Source organism: Myotis brandtii, unplaced genomic scaffold, assembly GCF_000412655.1.
Source record: "Myotis brandtii unplaced genomic scaffold, ASM41265v1 scaffold17, whole genome shotgun sequence".
Classification (NCBI taxonomy): domain Eukaryota; kingdom Metazoa; phylum Chordata; class Mammalia; order Chiroptera; family Vespertilionidae; genus Myotis; species Myotis brandtii.
Window position 1 is genome coordinate 1,224,166 of NW_005356259.1, and position 22,360 is coordinate 1,246,525.

The window sequence follows — 22,360 nt, forward strand, 5'->3', positions numbered from 1 at the left end:
GGGAGGGCGTGCATGAGGCAACCAATCGATGATTCTCTCTCAGCATTCATTGATGTTTCTATTTCTCTCTCCCTTTCCTTTCCTCTCTGAAATCAATTTTAAAAATATTTTTTAAAAAATAAAATATTTTTTAAAGTTAATTAAAATACTAAATCTGATACCCATCTAACATAAAGATACTCACCTTCCAGGTATACTTAATAAGGCATGCATATATCTTTGTGATGCACATTAACTGGAATGTCACTTGTTCATTCAAAGCCTGCATTAATAATGCACAGCACGGCTTCTCTGCTCTGGCTAGGCATTGGCCTACAGATAAAGGAGACTCAGAACTGGCCCTCAAGGAACTTACTTATAGTCCGGTGATCCAGATTTCAGTCAACCCAATTTATTGACCTTCACCATAAAGTCATTTTGCAGATTTTGGTACAGTACTGACTAAGGCTGATTGAAGTTCGCACTCTCCTGAAAAATTTAGTGTATGTGGTCCCCATATGTGCAAAACTGGTCATGAGCCCACATCACAGAGGATTAAGCCAAAGCCAGTCTCAGGTAAGATCAGGCAGATTGGCTCAGTCCCTGTGAACCCGGGTAACAGGGCAAAAGTAAAAGCATGGAGCTGCGCCTTAGGTTCTGACCTGGAGGTGTGCAGGGCAACATCAGGGGGAAAGCCAAGTCCTCAGCCAACGGCTGCCACAGCTGCTGACACGCTACCCTGCCTTTCTGTCTCCTGGCAGCTCAGGCCTCCATCCCTTTCTGATTCCATCCTTTTCTGGATCCATCCTTTTTTTCACCAGCTTTCCACAAACCAGGCCATGTTTCACAGACCTCACTGGTCCCTGGCCAGCTTCCTTCTCTGTCTATGTATGCAGCTCCCTTCACTGAGGCCCAGAGGGTATCAAATGCCCAGAGAGTGGGCACAGGGCCCCAACTTTGTCTCCATCGATGCTGTTGTCCTCAAGAGCTGGGTGTACTGTGCTCACCAGCCTTCCCCAAACCACCGCATTCATTGGCAAAGTGGGATTTGTCTGGTCTATGGTTTCGTAAGCACACCAGTACTAACTACAACAAGTTTCTGCTAACGTTCCATGTTCCATCAGCCCACTTTTACTAACTTGATATTACAAGTTTGGTGGCCGTGCCTCATGGCTTTTCAGATGTTCTGATTTTAAATAGCCTACCTTCCTGTCTTCTTTGAATATGCCAGTACTTGTCAAACCATGTGTCCTACTTTTTGGTTTAAAAAAAAAAGGGGGGGGGGGGGGTCTCTATGCTCAGAGGAGTCACAAGGTACATGGAAATACTGTAGTCTACTCATGTTGTATCTTGAGAGCAAATGAGTTTTCCTGTCGAGACCAATCTGGTGTACCCAGTCCCCATATTCTTTTCAGGTAGCATGGATGCAAATGTCATGTGGTTACCAAAACAACCTCAAACAAACCAGTGAGAGGCACCACCTGTGCAACTCATCTACCCACAGAGCTTCTCCAGTGAACAGGAGACATAAATTTCATTAGTCCTTACGACTTAGGCTGCTTTAGTGACGTTCAACATAAAGGCCACTTTGACATCCAACTTCTCTGGCCTTTGGTTCTGTGTTTTGTTGTGTCATGTTTTCGGGGAGAAAGAAGAGGAGAGATAGATTCATGAGGCAGTGGCAGAACATTCTAGAACTTTCTAATCATCTCCTCCTGACCGACTTCCATCTTTCGTTCCCCACTCAGCATCTCTTTTATGGCCCTGAGCGCTTGGACATCCTGACATGTCTCCATTCACCCCTCCAAGCACCTCAGCGCCTGCAGTGACTCACTGTCATGCTCTCTCAGCAGAAATGCCCCCAACCTGCAATGAGCCTGCCCATGTGCATCACATAACAGTAATGGCTCCGTTCCGTCTTTTAGTTGTATTTTTGAAGTGGTTGTTTGCGGCAGCAGTCTCCGGTGTTTACCTATGCCGCCATCTTGGTCTCTCCCCTAGGCTGCTTTAGTGACGTTCAACATAAAGGCCACTTTGACATCCAACTTCTCTGGCCTTTGGTTCTGTGTTTTGTTGTGTCATGTTTTCAGGGAGAAAGAAGAGGAGAGATAGATTCATGAGGCAGTGGCAGAACATTCTAGAACTTTCTAATCATCTCCTCCTGACCGACTTCCATCTTTCGTTCCCCACTCAGCATCTCTTTTATGGCCCTGAGCGCTTGGACATCCTGACATGTCTCCATTCACCCCTCCAAGCACCTCAGCGCCTGCAGTGACTCACTGTCATGCTCTCTCAGCAGAAATGCCCCCAACCTGCAATGAGCCTGCCCATGTGCATCACATAACAGTAATGGCACCCCCCACCAAGCTGTGAGGGTGCCCACTTGGCACAGACAAGGCACATGACAGCGGAACCCTTCATTTTGGTGCCGTGTTTTCAGTAGCCTCTGTTGCCAAAGAACTCAGCAAAAGCAGAACTTTGAAACACCACATTGAAGAAGAGACCCATCAAACCATGTGCGAGGCCGCACACCTGGAGGTGCAGGCTACATCATGTACCGCTTGGCAGGCCTGCAGGGCCATTCTGTCCCGGCTTCTTAGGCCAGGATTAGGTGAGGAGCCAGGGATCAGCACGTGGGTGAACTAATCAAGTGACAGGCCCGGGTGCAGGCTGGGCGGAGATGGTTACTTTCCATTGAATCAGAACTCTGGTGTGCAGATGTCCGAAGCTGCCGGTGTGGAGAGGAACCCTTTGGCACGGGGAGTTTGCAGTCTGTGAACTGCTGCAGGAAAACCGTAAAAACAGGGAGTTTTGAGGAAACCAAGGGAGAAGATGTGTTTTTATAATAAAACAACTTTACTGGCCTTTCTAGTTCTATCATCGTGTGTTCTGGAAACACAGTAGAAGCCAGCAAGAAGGCCTGGGTGAGGAGATGGGAGACCGCGGGCTGTTGGTGATTTGCACTGTGGCCTTGGACATGATGTGTGTCCTCTCCAAAATCTCAATTTACCTGTCCATAGAAATGGGACCAATAAAGCTCTTACAGTACTTTGTGAAGAATAAAACACCACACCAGCACAAGTCGCCATTCATGGGGCAGAGACCGAGGCTTCTCCAAGCCTCTGTTTTCCTCTTTTTTAATGGGGATAATAATGCCAGCCCTCCCCATCTCTCGGGATGCTTCGGAGGATCGAAGGATAGAATGTGTGTGAGGGATACAGGGAAACCATGGAGTTCTAAGTGAGCAGCGGGGCTCACAAATACTCCGGGGCTTTAAGGAATCAGTTGCCAGCCCTGAGGCCAGGGTTGGTTTAAGACTCACTTTGCCAGACCAGAGCCTTCTCTCCATGGCATCCCTCCCCCCTTTCCCTCTCCCCCACCTCACCGTTCCTCTTCGCCTGCTCCTTCCTTTGTCTTGGATGCTCTGAGTTGCCTTTGCTCTTCTCTCTGCATCTGTCAGGCAACTGCTGTCTCTCACTCCAGGGAGCATCATTTAAGATCCCAGTGAAACTGTTTCTAGATATAGTCTGTAATAAACTGTGAGTTCCTGTGGGAGGAAAGGGGCAGCCACTGTGTGGGTTCATATCCACCACCATTGCACTGGTGGCCCCCCACAACCAGAGGGCCTACATATACTTTCCAGCATAAATGGGAGTCTGGCCCAAGGTTACAGTGGCTTTTACAAACAACCTGTTTCTACTTACTACTTTCCCCTAGGCCTCTGGAGTGGGGAAGGAGCAACATTTTATTCTTCAAATCAGAGCTAGTGGATGGATGGATGGATGGATGGATGGATGGATTGGGGTAGTAGGGGAGGCTTGAGTCCACTCAGCAGTTTAACATTTCTCATTCTTACATCCACACCCCATTTCTCCTCTGGCAACTCTAAAATTTTATCTGGTTAGTTGATGCATTCTGAGGAAGCGGTGGAAAACCTTGTTAAATACGGGGTTTAAACATGCCTTTTCATTTTATTTTGCCAGATGAAAATACTTTTTTCACTGTCACCTGAAGAGCACAGACTCCTGTCCTGGGAGGGACAAAGGTTGATCCTGACAACCTTAAACTCAAAGGGGAAAGGGAAGCCTTTCTCGGGACCAGGTCAGGAACAGCTCTCCCTCCCTTAGCTTCCTACATGGCCAGTGGCTCACCGAGCAGGGAACTTGGAAGTCCCTTTCCCATGTGTTGTTGTTGTTCATTTATTTTAGAGAGAGGAAGAGGGGGTGGGAGGGAGAGAGACAGAGACACATCAATTTATTGTTCCACTTATTTATGCATCCACTGGTTGATTCTTGTCTGTGCCCTGGCCCCGGGGTAAGCCTGCAGCCTTGGCCTTTGGGGAGGACGCTCTAACCACCTGAACTACCCCGCCCAGGGATCCCTGGCTACATCTTGAAAACTCCATTCCGCCCGCCCCTTTTCCCTCCCCTGGGGTTTACCAACTAACAAATTCCAATGCAGTCACTCCAGATGTGCACCGAGGCCTTGGCGTTGGCAACATCTCGTAAGTCAATCTCGACGTAAAAAAAAGATGCTTCAAGGGAGCACCCAGTCAGTTCCTTCTAAGAACCGCAGCTTGTCATGTGACACCTGCCCCTCCCCCTCCCCCCTTCTCTCGGAAAACCACCCACCCCACCAATAAACTGGGTTGACCCGTGTCCTTTCTCTGCCAAACATCTACATTTCTTCCGAGGTGGTAATCTTTGGCTTTTGTTATTTAAGGGCTGTTGGGTCCTGGATGGTTACCCAATTGCTTTGGGGCTTGCATAAACAGTTAACAAAAACACGGCGCACGCGGCGGGCCGTTTCGCTTTCTGTGCTTGTTGTTCTTGGCACGGGGTCAGTTCTATGAACTTCTGGTGTCCAACTGGTAGGACCTGAAACTCCGTGTTTAACAAGTGCCTGTAGTCAAAACAGTTGGCGTGTGCGAGCGGGGATAGCCGGTGCCGACTGCAGCTGGTCACCGCGGTCCTGGGCGTGCAGAACCCCGAATCGCGGCGCTCCGAGTCGGGGTTGGGCTTCTGTGCTTGTTACGTTGTGAGGTTTTTCTTTCTTCTTGTTTTTTTTTTTTTTTTCTTTTTCGTGACGGCACCCGTGCTCATGTGGATCGCTTCAGGTTCCAAAAGTACAACATGTTTACAGTCGTCGTAGAATCAGATTAAGTTGGCAGCCTGAGTCTCCGTAAGTGGCTTTAGTTTACATTTCTTCTTCTAACAGGATGTTTTGCATAATGTTGCTGATCCTGGGTTATTTATAGACTTTTTCGGAAGGGGAAAGAAAAAAAACAAACGGGGATGCGTGCGTTTTCGGCTCTAACTGTGGAAAGTGAAATCCGTGTCTGCGGTTCGGACAAACGGCCGTGCCTGTGCAGCGGTTCTTTGAACTCCTGGGAATGCATTTCTGCGCGAGGTCATTTGGTGACACGCCCGGGCGGAGGCTCCGGCCGCCCATAGCGGACACCCTGAGAGCTAGTTGTCGTCGGACGTGTTGTTTTCCTTCGGTCGGTCACAAACGGAGTAAAATGAAAGCGAGGATGCCATTTCCCCTGGGGTGGACGCCGTGATTGGCTGTCGTTTCAAACGTCCCGGTGGGGTTGCGATGGTTGTTTTGGCCAAACCCGCAGGAGCCGTGTTGGGGGGGGGGGGGGCGCCCCCCCACCCGCCTGCCCCGCGGCCGGTTGTCGGGACTCAGCCTGGGGGGAGGGGCAGGGGAAGGCTTGAGAGCCGCAGGAAGTTAGGGGGTGCTCAAGTTTGTCCTCCCCTAAATGGCCGTGATACTCAGGTGTTGGTAACGTTATTTAAAAAAAAAAAAAATCAACTGCAAAACGGTATCCCGGCTAATGCATCCTGTTTGATGTTCTGGCCTGGCCTAGGATCTCCGGGTGCCCGGCGAGCGTTTGAATGAGAACTAAAGCGGGGCACGTTTGAAATCGCTAAGCCAGAATTAGCGCTCTGTGAAAGGGTTTCCCATAATATTTACTAGAACAGTTGGCTAAAAATTGCTCCGCTTTGCCCACTGAATGACTGTGTAATTAAATCAGCCCTTGACAGCTACCTTGCGCACCTCCCATCTCTGTGTCGGCAGCTCTTGGAATTTGCATGGGTAAGTGGCACGTTCATCAGCGTAATGAGCGTGGAGTCCCCGTCTAATGGTCCAGGAGAACGCCGTAAATGAGACACTTCATTGTGCCCGGGGCTAAATGTTTTAAACCAAACACATCGAAATGGGGGTAGAAAACGCTAAGCATACAGACTCTGGGCGGCTTGAACGGCCTTCTGAGTGGGCAGTTTGCCCTGATCCAGGTCCGGGGTCCCTCGCAGACAGGTTCAAACCTCCCCTCACCCCCAGCATCACCGGCTGGCACACACAAATGAGAATGGAGAGTTGAAACGGAAATTTCCAAGGTAGTAAATGTGACCATTAGGCCGAGGCTTGGCGGAGTTATAACTGCTGAGTGCTGCCAAGAGCAGATTTCTTTTTCTCCATGTTTCTCTCATCTATGAAAGCAGTGGGGCTTGGGGGATTTTACTGGTCTCCTCAAACCTTGCTTACACAGAATAATGATCAGGCTGCCTTGCTTTCCAGAGCATGCACGCCGCTTTCTCATGCTGGCCTCACTGAGCTGGGGACGGACAAGGCTAGCCCTTTGGTCCCAGGAGGAAAGGCCTGGCTTGGCTTGGTTTGCATAGTGGAGCTGGGGAGCTTGAACTCAGGACCACATTATCCATCAGATCTTCGCTGCTCATGGCCCCATCCAAACTGGGTGAACTGGCTGCACTGCAGATATTTCATATTCTTTGTTCTAATTTGATTCAAATCTGCCCCGTGGATGGGACCCCTATTACACTTCCCCTTTCCTCCTTTAGTGGATTAGGTTGGGATAGAATTTGAGGCGCCCCCTCCCCCCTTTTGAAGGCCTCAGGTTTGAGGTGTGTGTTGGTCTGTGTGTATCTTGGCCAGCAGTGATTATGGGGGCTCTCCTCCCCACTGTGTAAATAACCTCAAAGTGAATGAAGAGATGTGAAGGGACCCTTTAGGCCTTTATGTGGGGTTGGAGAGGGATGGCTGTGAATACTGAAAGGTTTCCCAGTCATCCTGCCCTGGGGCTTTTGCATTTGAATTGGCCAAACCCGCCCACCCTGCTATCCTTGGGAAAGTAAAGGCGATGCCATTTGCCAGCCTGTCAGTTCTGTCTAGTAGAGCATGTCACTCCTCTCAGCCCCTCCACACATCAGCCTGACAATACCTTTCAAACACCCTCCTTTCTTGCTTTGATTTCCCTCCTACCCCAGGTCCCCCCACAAGCACCACCACCCCCAGCCAGGAGAGAGCTTAATGACATATCTATTGTTAGATTGATCCCTGAGTCCCGCCTACTCGTGTGTCTGGACCCCTTAGCAGCAGTGAGCATTTGTGGGTTCCTCTCCTCTCGTGGCCCCCAGGGAAGTGGTTCTGTCTGCCCCATACTCACTGGGAAACCCAATGTCTATCCGGTCTGAGAGTCTGAGGGAGGACCAATGAATGCACCCAGGTAGAACCTGGAATTTGGGTGGATTCCTGGTGAAAAGCAGCATTGGGCCAGTTGGTCTGATTCAGTTTGTCAAACCTGCGAATGTGCTGGTGGCTACCTCACTGCCAATTAGCCCACTCACCCCATGATCTTATTTTTTTCTGGAAGGTTAACAATGACAGATTCATCACAACCCACAAAGGTAAGAGGCCAAAAAAGAAAGTAGGCTGTTAAAAGTTGGTTTCTCCCAGGCTGTAGCTTACGTCCAGCTGTTTCAGACCAAGTGCTAGATACCTGTAGACGACCTCAGCCTCAGGCCTCCAGGGTGGACAGGATTTGCCAGATGTCAAGAATCAGGAGACTGCCCCCGCCCCTCCACCTTGACCTTGCTACAATTGCCATTGACATGGCACACCCCAAACCATGGTGGAAGATGCATTCAATCTCTGGCATGTCGGAGGTTAGGAGTCCCTTGTCCTCTGCCCTCCATACTACACTTTTTCTCCCTTATCCAGTGAACCTGAACAGTTTTCAGGTAAACCAATTATAATAATTTTCCCGGGCTTTCAAATACCACAGACTAAGAGTCTTAAACAACTGAAATTAATTTTCTTACAGTTCTGGAGGCTGGAAGTCCAAGATCAAGATACCGGCAGGGTTGGTTTCTCCTGAGGCCTCTTTCCTTGGCTTGCAGGCAGCGGTCTTCTTGCTGCCTCTTCATATGGTTATTGCTCTATGTCAGCCGTGGGCAAACTACAGCCCGCGGGCCGGATCCGGCCCGTTTGAAATGAATAAAATTAAAAAAAAAAAAGACCGTACCCTTTTATGTAATGATGTTTACTTTGAATTTATATTAGTTCACACAAACACTCCATCCATGCTTTTGTTCCGGCCCTCCGGTCCAGTTTAAGAACCCATTGTGGCCCTTGAGTCAAAAAGTTTGTCCACCCCTGCTCTATGTGCACATACCCCTAGTGTCTCATACTCTTCTTATAAGGTCACTAGACCTATTGGGTTAAGGCCCCACCCTAACCGACCTCATTTTGACTTAATCACCTCTTTAAAAACCTTATTTCAAATACAGTTACATTCTGAGGTCCTGAGGATTGGGACTTCAACATATGGATTTGGGGTGGGGGTTCAGAATGCAGCCCATGACACCAATCAGCTAAGCCTGGTCCTGCTTCAGCTCTGCAGGACCAGCATCAGAACACTGCAATAACCGCCATGATATAGAGATTTCGTCTGTGACTCGTTCCTGCAGATGTGAGTGTTAGAACCAGGCACCGTCTCTCTGTGTGAGTGCATCGTCAGGGAAATGCAGTAGGAGAAAGACTAGACTATGTTCAAATGTCACAAGAAGTCACCAGTGGCTATGAAAGTCTGAGTGAGCTTTCCTGTGTCCTGTGATGATTTTCAGCAGCCACCTCTCTTGAGGGCGACTAGTGTAGGGGACCGGTGAGTGAGAGAGTAGCTTGCAGACCAGTGAGCTCCAGAAGTCACCTGACAGAAATTGGTACCTTCCCTCTGGGCCTCTTCCTCCCGGTGGCTTTCTGAGCAAATTCCCTGATCGGTTAATAGATTCATTGGCATGATCCTCTCAGTGTCTTGCCAACAGTTATATGTAGATACATATTTAAAATCTGCCCTCCGCATTCATTGCTCCTGGAAGTTGGGAAACCAACCTTACATGGACTAGGAGAGGAGAATTTAGCCAGTTATTGCCTCACATTTTAACTGCTGCTCTTTTCCCAGGAGGCTATGGTAGGCCATGCCAGTTCTCTCCCCCTGGTCCCTCCTATGGGACATCTTGACCCTGAGATGCTAGGGACCTGCAGGCTGGCCTCTTTGCAAACCCCCCACCCCCAATCTTGTCTCAGTGAAGACCATTTCTTTCCTGAAGCAAACATCCTCAGCTGAGATAAGAACCGGGTTTCTGGGGCCTGCCCTGAGAATGTCCAAACCAAAAGGTGTTCTTAGAAACTGCCATTCAGGATAGTTCGGGTCAAGCCATGTGGGAGCTAAAAACAACCCTCCCAGCCCTTCATTACCTGCCAGATCTCTGCTGCAGATTACTCAGGTCCTGGTCTCAGCAAGGTGATGATGGAGCAACAAAGGTGTTCCTACGGGCTAGTGGAGACTCCATTACCCTTTATAAGCCGGCCTGGGTTTTGATCTGAGATGAGAGAGAAGATGATTGCTGCTGGGAGAGGAGATCCGAGATCTGTTCCATTGCAGCAGTCCGGCTGTTCTGTGCTGAAAGACTGCCTTCTGGCAGCCTGCGTGCATCTGTAGGTTCTTCCTTGGCTTAACAGGCAGGTTTCTACCAATGGAAAGGGTATCTTTGAGAGATTTATAGCAGTAATAATCATAACACTCTTCTTTTATGTTTGCTTAGCCTGACTCAACCTTTAAACCTCTTTTACACGCCTGATCTCATTGGCTTCTCCCTGTAGCCCTGGAAGGGCAGGGTATTGCCAACCTCAGAGCATGGAAATTCTGGAAGGATTTTCAGGATTCAGACTCCAGCTCTTGGATGCCAGTGCTCCTTCTATTGATTTCAGCTGCCTAATGGCTATATTTAGATGCCAATAAGAAGGGTGGCTTGTCTGGGAATTGGAAAAAGAGGTCTTTTTCCTATTATTGTATTTGTTGTCAGTTATAAAGGCAACATCTGGTTGCTCGCTGTGTGCAGGGCCCTGCTCTAAGAGCTTTACTCTTAGCCTTTTCATCCACTGGTCAGTGGGTGGCTATTGTTAGCCTCATTTGTCCATTGTCCATGAGATCCTTACCAGGGAAGGTGAAGAAATGTAGGTCAAGTGATTCACCTGAATGGCAGGTGGCTTGGTAGAGTCACACCTCAAGAGTTCACAAGTCACTGTCACGCTGGGGGACGTATCGAGTTGCACACTTGACCCTGTCCTCTTCCACATTATAAACGAGGATTTGGAAGGAGAATGGCATGAATGGCAGGCTTGTCAACTATTCAGGTGGTAGATTTGGGAGGGAGAATGGTTACGTTAATGGGTCGGGGGTCCAAAAAGATCTCAACAGGCTGGAACTGTGGACTCACTCCAGCAAGATGACATTTTCAAAGGATACCTGGGGATCAGCGGCCTGGCAGCCAAGTGTATGAAATAAGACAGGAGGGATGCAGCTACCAGAAATAAAATGTTTAGGCTGGCTCTTCAGCTGCATTTCTAGGGGAATAATAATATCCAAAACCACTAGGAGCTGCACAGCCCCCATCTGTAATGTTCGCCCTTCTGAGTTCCACGGCGTAGGAAGGACAGTGGGAGCTAAAGAGGACCCAGAGATCAGGAGGAATCGTGAAAATGACATTTTGTGAGGAATGGTTTTAAAAAACATCTGGGGATATTTAGTCTGGAGAACGATTTCAAGGAACAAATACTTGGCAAAGTGCCCTGTGGAAGGGGCATGGACCGGTTCAAGGTGACGCCCATAGGGCAGAAATGGGACTACTGTGCAGGCATTATAGAGCAGCTCCAGGTAGGGACGAACTGTCACCTGACGTGCACTGGGACAGCTCCACCCAGTCAGGGACCTGCAGTGGAGAAGCCAGGCTGGGCGGCCGCTTGACCCCAGTGCTGAGGCGGTGACACGGCCCCCAGGAAGGGGGCCGACAGGGGTTAGCAGAGCATGATTACCTGTGGGGTGTCTTGCCTGTTGGGAATCTGTTACTCTGTACCATTTTAGGGTCTAAGACCTGGGTCCCTTTGATGGAAGTCATTCCATCATTGGAATGGCAATTCCTTTGGTGAAAATTACCGCTGTATCAGGCTGCCCTGGCCAGTGTGGCTCAGTTGTGGAGCATTGCCCTGTGCACCAAAAGGTGGCGGGTTCAATGCCTGGTCAGAGCACATAACCAGGTAGAGCATTCCAATCAATGTTTCTGTCTTCTGTTCTCCCTCTCTCTCTCGTAAATTAAAAAAAAAGAACTGTTGTGTTGGAGTCCCTGCCTGCCCTGTCCTGCTGGCCACCTTCATTACCTTAACTTAAAAATTACCTCCTTGGCCCTAACCGGTTTGGCTCAGTGGATAGAGCGTCGGCCTACGGACTGAAAGGTCTCAGGTTCGATTCCGGTCAAGGGCATGTACCTTGGTTGCGGGCACATCCCCAATAGGAGGGGTGCAGGAGGCAGCTGATCGATGTTTCTCTCTCATCGATGTTTCTAACTCTCTATCCTTCTCCCTTCCTCTCTGTAAAAAATCAATAAAATATAAAAAAAAAAAATTACCTCCTTTAAGTGATTCCAAGAAGGGCCTTGAAGGTAATTTTCAGTCACCCTGAAACTGACCGTTCTGTTTGTGGATTGTCCTGGCCCTTGTGTTCTGCAGGGCTTTTTTTTTTTTAATTGAGGTAAAATCCACTGAACATAAAATTAACAGTTTTAAAGCAAACAATTCAGTGGCATTGAAGTACATTCACAATGTTGTGCAACCACTAATTCTATCTAGTTCCAAATGTTTCATCACTTTAAATAAAACTTCATATCCATTAAGCAGTTATTTCCCCTTCCGTCTTCCCCCCGTCCCTGGCAACCACCAATCTGCTTTCAATCTCAATGGATTTACCTATTCTGGACAATCATATGAATAATTAATATAATACGTGACCCTTTTTCTGGCTTCTTTCATTTGCCTGGTGTTTTCTAGATTCTTCCAGTTATAGCATGTGTTAGCACTACATTCCTTTTTATGGCTGAATAATATTCCAATGTGTGTATATAACCACAATTTGTTTATCCATTCATCCATTGATGGACATTTGGGTTGTTTCCATCTTTTAACTATTGCAAATGGTGCTTTTATGAACCTTCATATACAAGGATTTGTTTGAGTACCTGCTTTCCGTTCTTTGGGGTATATATCTCATAGTAGAATTGTTGAATCATCTGGTAATCCTATGTTTAGTATTTTGAGAAACCCCGACGGTGCCAAAGGGTTCCAATTTCCGTTTCATTTTGTTTCATTTTGTTTTGTTTTGCTATGTAGCCATCCTAGTAGGTATAAAGTAGTAGGTATCTGATTGTGATTTTGATTTGCATCTCCCTAGTGCAGTGATGGCGAACCTATGACACGCGTGTCAGAGGTGACACGCGAACTCATTTTTTTGGTTGATTTTTCTTTGTTAAATGGCATTTAAATATATAAAATAAATATCAAAAATATAAGTCTTTGTTTTACTATGGTTGCAAATATCAAAAAATTTCTATATGTGACACGGCACCAGAGTTAAGTTAGGGTTTTTCAAAATGCTGACACGCCGAGCTCAAAAGGTTCGCCATCACTGCCCTAGTGGCTAAAAATGTTGATCATCTTTTCATATGCTTGTTGGCTGTATGCATATCTTCTTTGGAGAAATACCTGTTGAAGTCCTTTGCCCATTTTTTTGATTGGGTTGAGCCTGCCCGTTTCTGTATTTAGGATTAAGGTTCTAAACTTCCTGCTCTTCAGATGCTAGAGCAGTGTAAATATTGCGTCTTTTTAGCTTAAGCCACCTGTTTGCTGAGAACTTAGGCCACCTACTTACTACCTCGGCACCTGCAATGAGGAGAGAGAGCGGGTGAAAGAGGCAGGGCAGAGTGCTCCAGAAGGGCCCACGGCCTCTGGGAGAGCTAGCCCACGGCTGTGCAACTCTGTCCTCCAGGTCATCCTGGAGCTCAGAAGACAGATTCTAGGAAAACTATTTACATTTCTCTGGAAAGACTCGGGCTCCTGGGCCACGGGGCCTGCCCTTTCACCTGTGTTTTTTCTAAGTGTTGCAACATCCAGCAGGCCTCCTCTTGGCTCTGAGGTGGGGAAGTGTGCCCCTGAGCTCTTGACCTGCTGGCCTAGGGTCTGGAGGACAAGGCTCACAGCCTGACCCTCAGGTAAAGCTGCAAAGGACCGAGAAAGGAGGGCTGGATGCTCCTTCCAGTGGGGCTAGGTCAGGTGGATGCTCAGGTCACGGCCCCCTCCTTCTCACTGACTCCATTCCAAAGAAATGGAATTGTACCAACCAGTTCTGCTATGCCAACCAGCACAGCCCCCTCAAAATCAGTCAAAAACAGATTAATTCTCCATTCTAGGGAAAAAACTCTCTACAAGAGGGAAAGAGGAAGAAGCCAAGAACCTAGAGACTCAATGTCATGGTCTCCTGAATAATTCTCCCATGAGAGACTCCCTCCCTCTGGCTTTGGTTACCATGTCCAGCTGCTGACAGGATGGTTCCAACCTGAGCCAGCCTCACAACGAGACGTGGGCACTGCCTAGCTTGTGTGGCATGGTTCAAAATGATGCTACCTCCCCAAAGTAAGAAATGCTCCGTAAGAGCCAGACTTGTGGGTCTTGGAAACTCTTATCTCTTAACGGTTTGTTTTTATTTTTCCTTATTAAAAGGCATATAGCCGAAACCGGTTTGGCTCAGTGGATAGAGCGTCGGCCTGCGGACTGAAAGGTCCCAGGTTCGATTCCGGTCAAGGGCATGTACCTGGGTTGCAGGCACATCTCCAGTAGGAGATGTGCAGGAGGCAGCTGATCGATGTTTCTCTCTCATCGATGCTTCTAACTCTCTATCTCTCTCCCTTTCTCTCTGTAAAAAATCAATAAAATATTTAAAAAAATAAAATAAAATAAAATAAAAGGCATATACTCAGCCCTGGCCGGTGTGCTCAATGGTTAGAGAGACGGCCCGCACACCAAAGGGTCCCAGGTTCGATTCCTGGTCAAGGGCACGTATCTGGATTGTAGGTTTGGACCCTGATACCAGTCAAGGTACATGCGGGAAGCAACCAATCCATTTGTCTCTCTGACATCGATGCTCTCCCCCCACATACACACTCCTTTCCACTCTCTCTCAAAAAAATCAATGCAAAAAATATTCTTGGGTGAGGATTAACAAAATGAAACCAAAAAAAAAAGGCATATACTCCTTAGAGTCAACTAAAGATTTATCAGGTAATAGCCAGATTTTACAAAGAAATATTGGATGAAACGCAGGAAAGATCCTAGTAGAAGATAAAATTGCCCAAAACACACTCTACCACTAGGGTGTGTTTTTTTTTAATGAGTTGAAATTTACATAACAAAATTAATCATTTTAAAGCATGCACTTCAGTGGCACTGAGTCCATTCATAACGTTGTGCAACCGTCACCTCTACATAGTTCAGCCCCTGGCAATCACCAATCTGCTTTCTGTCTCTATGGATTTACCTATTCTGGATATTTCATGTGGACGGAATTGTACAACACGTGACCTTTTGTGAACTATTGTTGTTGTTTTGAAACACCCACCCCCACTCCCACTCCCCCGCAATATACTGTCCTTTGCCAAGATCAGGGCATAAACTTTTGAAATATCCAGAATGAATGAAAATTCCCTGCAAAAATTAATAGTTCAAATGTCCCATAAAAATGAAAACTCCCTGCATGAATTAATAGCTTAAATGCCCCACAAAAGTATTTTTCCATCTTTATAATGATGTCTCTACTCTCTCCGAAGCAGAGTGCTAGGCATTGCTGGGGACTCTGCTCATCAGGATCGGCAGGCCCTGAGGGAAGGGGAGAGGAAAGCCCTGGGGCTCTGCAGGCTGCGGGGCACCAGGTGGGGCGGGACTGCAGCTCCAGGAGCTGGCCCGGCAGCCAGCACGTGGCCGTCACACTGTGGGGCTGTGGGAAGGCCCGGCCCTTCCCCAACGGGGACTGTTCAGATCAGCCATCAGCCTCAGAGGAGCCCGCTGCCTCTGGCCACACCTTGTGTGTGCAGTTCAGGAAACCCCAAGTTCATCTGCCAAATTCAGGATACAACCCTGACTGTTCCGGGCTTTTCTTTCTGCCTTTCCCTAATCGCATCTGGGCGTGCTCTCTTAAAGGGGAAGTGGTGCGTTCTGACTGGCCAGGGCCCTCCGCCAGAAGCCAGGAAACGTCTCCCACAAGTCGCATTGCCCAGCGTGTCACAGGCTCAGCCTCCTTATCCTAACGGCCAGGCTGCCTCCCCGGGATGTGTAAGTGCGAGCACAGGGCACGTTGGCCACAGAGGACGCGTGGGGCTGGGCCCAGGTCACAGGATAGAGAGCCTGGCAGGCGGAGCGTGCTGTCAGCCCAGGACCCAGTTAGTGAGCCTGAGCTTTAGCAGAGCTGGTGCTCCGGGCTGTGGGCTGGTGAGGCGTGGAGTGGGGAGATTTGCTGCCTCAGAAAGAGGTCAGGAGTAGGAGGCTGGGTTGGGGACCAGTCTATTTCGGACAGCCCTTCTGGAGGCACACGCCTCGGGGCCTGGGCAGGAATGGAGTGGAAAATTTTATAGCTCACCTGTCCTAGCCCCGGGAAGCCAGCGGTAGTGAACCTCACCAACGTGTCCCCTCCCCCCCGCCCCCCCCCCGCCCCCACTTCCCTGCCTTTACGTGCAGCTCCAACGATAGGCATTTATCTCTTTGGCAGTTATTTTTCTTTGTCATTTGTATCTGTGGTTTGTGTTAGGAAATGTTGCGGGTCTCCTTTACTCAAACTTCAAAATTGCTTGAAACGAGTGACCTGTGTTTTTCCTTCTGTCCTATTCCTGGATGGTGCTGGGTCCCGTGTGTGCACACAGTGGGCCCTGTGTAAACCGTGGTGGCCGGCCCGCGGACGGACTGGTTGGCTCAGCAGGGTGATTGGCAGTGTACCTGGCCTGGCTTCTAGCTCGGGTTGAGTTTCCTGCGTGCCCACGGAGAAGTTAAGGGGAAAGCTCACACACGAAGCCAGTTACTAACCCAGTGAGTGACTGGTAGGAAAACAGACCCTTGCTATATTTCAGACTCCTTTCTGCCCTAGATTTTTTGTTTACATGGTGGTGATAGTTGCTCTGAAGTCATGTAAAAAGCTTTGTTTTCACCCAAATAATTCAGACCTTTTGCTCCTAAAGAAGAGGGCAGAGAGAGACAGAAGGAGGCTGGAGAGGGGCCGGGGGAGGGGGGAAGTGTGTCTCTGTTGGCATATATTGACAGGGCACAACCACACCCTATTGCAAGACAACTTCCTGTTTGCCACTGCCAACTGCCTCTCCAAGGAGAACAGAAATGGTTCCGTTATTAGTGGCTGCTGTGGGACCACGGCAGCCTGCGGGTGAGCGGTTCTGGGTGACGCTGTGAGCTTAGCAGTGGGTTGAGATTTTGCTCCTTCCATTGTGGGAGATGATGGTCCTGCACGCTGGCACCTGGAGGCCAATACGCGGTGGCCCCTCCTTGCTCAGACTGTGTGTCTTAGACAGTGTGCTCCAGGAGGATTCTTGTAAATGGACTAGTTTTAATGCAGGGGAGGGAGAAGGCCGAGAACCGCCCACTTAGGAGAGCTACTACTTGTGTCTTAATGTACATTTTCATGTATCAGGGGAACTTATGTGAGTTGGCACCATGGTAGCCACTGTCCATGTGTCACCAATTCTCACTACACTCATTTCTTCAACAGTGAACATAGTGAGCATCTATACGAGCGAGACCCTGGGCTAAATGCCAGGAAAAAAGGCTGAGCAAGACACCTGCCCTCGAGGAGGGTTCAGTGGCAGGGTGCCTGGCCCAGTGACCCGACGGTCAGAGGTGAGATGCGCTGAGATGGGGCCCTCGGTGTGCTGTCGAGGCACCTTCCCACTCGTAACCCTGTGATCTAGGCATTATTGTTGCCATTTGGGTAGATAGGAAACTGGCGCTCATGGGGTTAAGTTATTTGCCCGAGTCACAGAGCTAATGAGTGACAAAGCTGGGAGTTGAGCCCAGATCTTTCTGATTCCAGAGACAGAAGTGTTTGGTCCGTATCGCCAGTGACTCACAAAGCTGGTGCAGAGCATGAGAATCCCCTCAGGACCTTTTTAAAAAATACAGATTTGGGGGCCCTGGCCCTGCTGTCCCAGGGGTGAGGAGCGCCCTGCTGAACCAGGTGGCCCTGAGGTGCAAGTGGGGCCTGGGTGCTTCCTCGGCCTCGTGCCTCAGGATCCGCCCTCCCTTCCTTGAGGTGTGGCAGGGCATGCCTGTGCCAGGGACAGGGCTTTTTGATGTGCTTAACCCAGGCTGCTGGGTGAAGGCCACTGATGTTGCTTGCCTCACGACAGTATTGGGAAGAGTCCGTCTCACTGTTCAGGTATTTTCGACATTGGGAATCCCCGTTCACGTATCTTCTCCCCAAAGATCCCTCGGACTGCCTCCAGCTTCGTGAAACTGCAGTTGCTGCTACACCTGTCCCTTTGGTGCCCCTGGGGCCAGGGTGATGTCAGCTGTGCCATCTTCAGGTAGAATTCAGCCGCGCATCCTAAAACTGGAAGCCACGACTTTTTGCCCAAGTTGTGATGGTTCCTGTGTTTAAATGCGTGTGACCTGGGTGTGTTGGGCAGTTGTGATGGGCGGTCATTCTGATGGAGACGTTCCATCCAGTGGAACTCCTTGTCAACCCCTCCACTCCATGTGGCTCCAGACACATGGGAACAGCTGGGGCCATAACAGGCCTAATGGGAGCAGGGATGCCGAGTCCCACAGATCAGGAGGGCTGGTCCCTGGCCTCGGATCCTTCAGGCAGCAACTTGCCTCCTGCAGGGAGCCTGTCCTCCACCACTCAGGATGAGGAAGTGGTGGCCAGCCCAGAATCTGGGGAGTGTCTCCCTGCCCTGGGGAACCCTCTGCAATGACAGTGTCTGTCTTGTCACCACGTTATAGCTCGGCGCCTGGCACATGGCACGTGCCAAGGAAATGAGTGAATGAATGAGATTTGACTTGGACACATGTTTTCTCTCCCTCCTACCTTTGTACTTGCACTTGCTTTCTCCCCTTTGACCTCTGGTTAAGCATATGTTAGTGTTTTTGTTGTTTGTTTGTTTGTTTGAAATCTTCTTATTGTATGGACTGAAAAAGCTTTAACAAAAACAAAGCCTGTTAAGCAATTCATCCTCTAGCCTTCCCTTTTTTTCATCTAAATACATTTTATATACTAATATATGTAATACATGTCTTAAATGTTTGATGTTTTTATAAAGTAATGGTTTTTGTGATATTTTTGGTTTTCTTGTGGATTTGGGTTTTCATGTATCAGGGCAGCTTATATGAAGTGTCTACTGTGAGTTGGCACCATGGTAGCCGCCTTCCATGTGTTATCAATCCTCACAACACTCATTTCTTCAACAGTGAACACAGTGAGACCCTGGGCTAAATGCCAGGGATACAAGACTGAGCAAGACACCTGCCCTTGACATTTCCTTAGATTTGAGATAACCCTCATACCTGTCATTTTCAGTCATTTTATTTAAAATCATGTAGGTTGATTTGGGTGTGTTTTACTATTGTAAACAGTGCTGCTGAAAATATCTTTGAACATTCGGGGTGGGGGGGAGTGAGGGCGGCGATATTTCCTTGAGGTCTATTTTCCAGACTAAAATAACCAAATCACCCAATCAAAGGCTGGAAGTATGTCTCAGTTCCTGTTTATAATCACCGGGTTGCTCTCCAGAGGCCTGTCATTCCTTGAAAGTGCCCCCAGCAGTGTGGACATGGGCTTGTTTCCCCATAGGTCTGTGTCTGCCGTGGGGTTTGTTTGTTTTCCTTTTAGCTCGGGTAGGTGTCTAATGAGGCCATCCTTAGGGGCTGATGGCAATATTTCGGGGCCCTGGAAATCCTACCTGGGACTCCCCGAACCCTACCCAGTGGTCATTGGTGCCCCAAATTGGTGTCCTCGTATAAATAACCAATAGAAGAGTAGGTGTGAGGTAGAAGCTGCTACCAAGGGGGAGAGATAAGGAGGATACCACGTTCTTGAACTTCAAAGTTGTGTTCTGGGCCAGCTCTGAAAATGGGGAATGCTTTGTCAGGAATCATCTTAGAGGTTGTGTTGCTGAAGTGCAGAGGGAAGAGAACATCGAGCAGTGTGGCACGGTGGAGAGGGTACTGGCTCCAGGGCCAGGCAGGCCTGGGCTCTCCTCCCAGCTGCTGAGGTCTGCATGACCTTGCCTTTTTTCATAACCTTTCTGAGCTTTAATTTCCTGTCTATAACAAGGACCTAACAGTACCCACTTGTGGGGTGTGTTGGATAGATGACATGAGCTGGCACGTAGTAGGCACTCAAGAAATGCTGCTTCTCACACTGGCTGTTATGGCTCAGTTGGTTGGAGTATCCCATTCACCAAAATCTCTCGGGTTCAATTCCCGGTCAGGGCATGTACCTAGGTTGTGGGTTTGATCCTCATCAGGGCGCTTATAGGAAGCAACTGATCTCTCTCTCTCTCTCTCTCTCTCTCTCTCTCTCTCTCTCTCTCTCTCTCTCTCTCTCTCTCTCTCTCTCTCTCTCTCTCTCTCTCTCTCTCTCTCTCTCTCTCTCTCTCTCTCTCTCTCTCCCTCCCTCCCTCCCTCCCTCCCTCCCTCCTTCCCTCCTTCCCTTCCCTCGCCCTCTGGTGAGGATTAAAAAAAAAAAAAGAAATGCTGCTTCTCTTCCTGACCACACAGTGACCACATCACCCAGAAACCAACCCAGAGCCTGGGGGATTTAAGGTCGGAGCGTGTGAGCCACGGGCCCACACTGGCATTTGTCACTGTGCCCCAGGCCGTGCATGCTGCCTGGCAGTGGGTGGGCGTGAGAGAGGAAAGGAAGACCCAGTAGAAGCTAATTGGTGACAGGCACCATGCTGTAAGGAAAGTCCCTCCCCCACACACACCCCCAGCCACACAGGCCCTGGTATCTTTTAAAGAGGCACTCACGCCAGCCTGAGGAGGGAGGGGGTGCTCCAGACAAGCTCACAAGCGCTCCTGGCACACAAACTGCTTGGCATGCTCCGCCTGCCACTCAGGGCCTGCACAGCCACTTGACTTCCCTGTGTCTTCATTTCCTCCCCTGCTGAGGAAGGCTGATTCAATATCCCTCTTCTGACCACCGTGGCACTATATTTAGTGCCTCACTACAGTTGTGGCAAGTGAGACCACAAGCTCAGGCTCTGGCCCCTGCTCCCCCACTTAATAGCCTTGTGGCTTCGGGCAAGTCTCTCGAAGGCAGTTGGCCTCAGTTTCCGTAGCTGTAAATTGGGGAAATACCTGCCTTACCAAGTGCTTCCTACCCAGTGCCCCTGGCTGAGGCCTGTGCTCTGCCCCTCACGCTCCAGCTGCAGTTACTTTGGGAAGGAGGTCCTTGAAATTCCAAGTCGTCCTTTATGGAAAGCATCCTGACTGCAGCTACTAGCGCAGATGGAATTCATTGATAAAAGAGAATGTGGCTAATGATTTGCCAGGTACCTGCCCTCGGAGGTGGAGGCTGAAGGAGACTCCGGTGCTAGTCTAAGCCCGGGTGAGCTGGCACCCCGTGGCGGGCCACCAGGGACCCTGGTGCTCAAAGTGTTGGGAGGGGGTTGGCCCCTTAAAAACCATGTGGGAAAGTTCCCAACAAGTTCTTTCTGAAACTGGTACAGGGCGCCACAGGGGTGCTGGGGGCCAGCTCACTCACTAGGCGTCTGTGCTCAGGTTTTCAATGCAGGATGTTGGTACTGTATGAAAATATCTCAGTGAATTAGCACGGGGAGAGGAGAGGGCTCTGAATTTTTACTAAAATGGTCTGAGAACCTGGTGGATTTTACCTGCAGAGAATAAGGGGAGAGAATTGTGGAGACACCAGGGTTCCCTGCGCTTAACAGAGATGTTTGGAATTCTGAGAATTGAGGTTTCCAAGTCTCTGGGATTGTGCCCTGGAGTCACACAGGGATTGTAAGGTGCCTGTGGGGAAGCATGGTCGTAGGACAGCCAGCTGCTGAGGCCGTGGTCTGGACCTCCTGCGGTGGAAGTGTGAAAAAGTAAAAGGATTTGGTTTTGTATTTCTTTGGTCCTGGTCCCCAACTCTTTGGGCTTGAGGTCTCAGGCTGTGGCATGGGGTTGCTGACTGGTACCTAAAAGCTGCCCAAACACCTTGTTTCTTTGCTCTCCCTAGGGGAGAAGGTGCCCTGCTGGAATGCCCGATCACAGGAGCGGGCAGCGGGCTCTTCCAGGTGGCTGGCTCCCATCCTCTGCGGCACCTTCTGGCATTTCACGGTGGTAGAGCTTAGAGTTAAGACCACGGGCTCTAAAGACATGCCCAGACCTGATGTTTCCTAGTTCCAGGACCATGGGCAACTCAGACCTCTGAGCCTCAGTTCCCTCATCTGTCGAACAGAGATATTGCAGGAACTAAATGCTATCAGGTAAATCAAGTGTTCAGTAGTCTTAATAAATAGGAAAGTCTTAATAAATTTTTATTACTATTGGCCAAAGGACAGGAGGAGGGAGACCAGAGGTTGCTGATCCCAGAGCACGCATGTGTTTGATGTAGTAGACACTTCATTCTGCCTGGGGGTTCCCACAGTGGTTTTATGTTTCGCTTCAGTAGGTGAATGGTACTCATATTCAACATTCGCACAATAAATTGGTTTGATCTTTCTGTCACACAGTCTGGAAAGAAATGTGTTGCAATAAACTAGCAAACGTTCCCTGTACCTCAAAGAAAATATCCTAAATCACTTCTGAAATAAATTGGAGTTTTTTTTAAAGCTAGACAGTAAGTAGATAGTAAGAGAGTGACTAAGTAATTAAGAGCATGTCAATGATTGAAGATTACCTAACCATTTCAAATGACCTGTGTATGGGAGTTAGAAATGTATAAATAGAATAATGTCAATTGAAAAAGAATAATCCAAAATATCCATTGATTACAGTCTTGTTAACACATCTCATCTGTGTACATTAACAAAGATTGAGAAAATGTGAAGGGACGGGCTCTTTTTCTCTAAAATTGCTTCAGTCTAGAAAAGATTTTAACAGTGAATAAAAAGCACCATGTTCTATAAAATCTTTCTGGGAAGGGCAAATGGAATTTAAATAATTATAAAGGCCTACCTAAGGCATT

General features: G+C 48.8%; 1 protein-coding gene across 11 annotated transcripts in view; it reads left to right on the top strand.

The window, feature by feature from the left end:
• The window catches only part of ATXN7L1 (ataxin 7-like 1), a 224,667-nt gene that overhangs the window by 147,292 nt on the left and 55,015 nt on the right, over positions 1-22,360 (top strand). Inside the window, exon 1 of one of the 11 annotated variants that reach the window (XM_014536940.1) lies at positions 4,684-5,160. The exons of 5 other annotated variants lie outside the window; for them this stretch is intronic. Coding sequence is in view for 1 of the 6 variants with exons in the window: in XM_014536939.1 (XP_014392425.1) it covers positions 16,546-16,591 (46 nt within the window). In the remaining 5 variants the exon portion in view is untranslated. Of the gene's footprint in view, positions 1-4,683; positions 5,161-15,381; positions 15,496-16,517; positions 16,592-16,682; positions 17,062-20,713; positions 20,777-22,360 lie in introns of those variants that run through there. 5 more of the 11 variants (XM_014536944.1, XM_014536941.1, XM_014536939.1 and 2 more) reach the window with 5 other exon arrangements.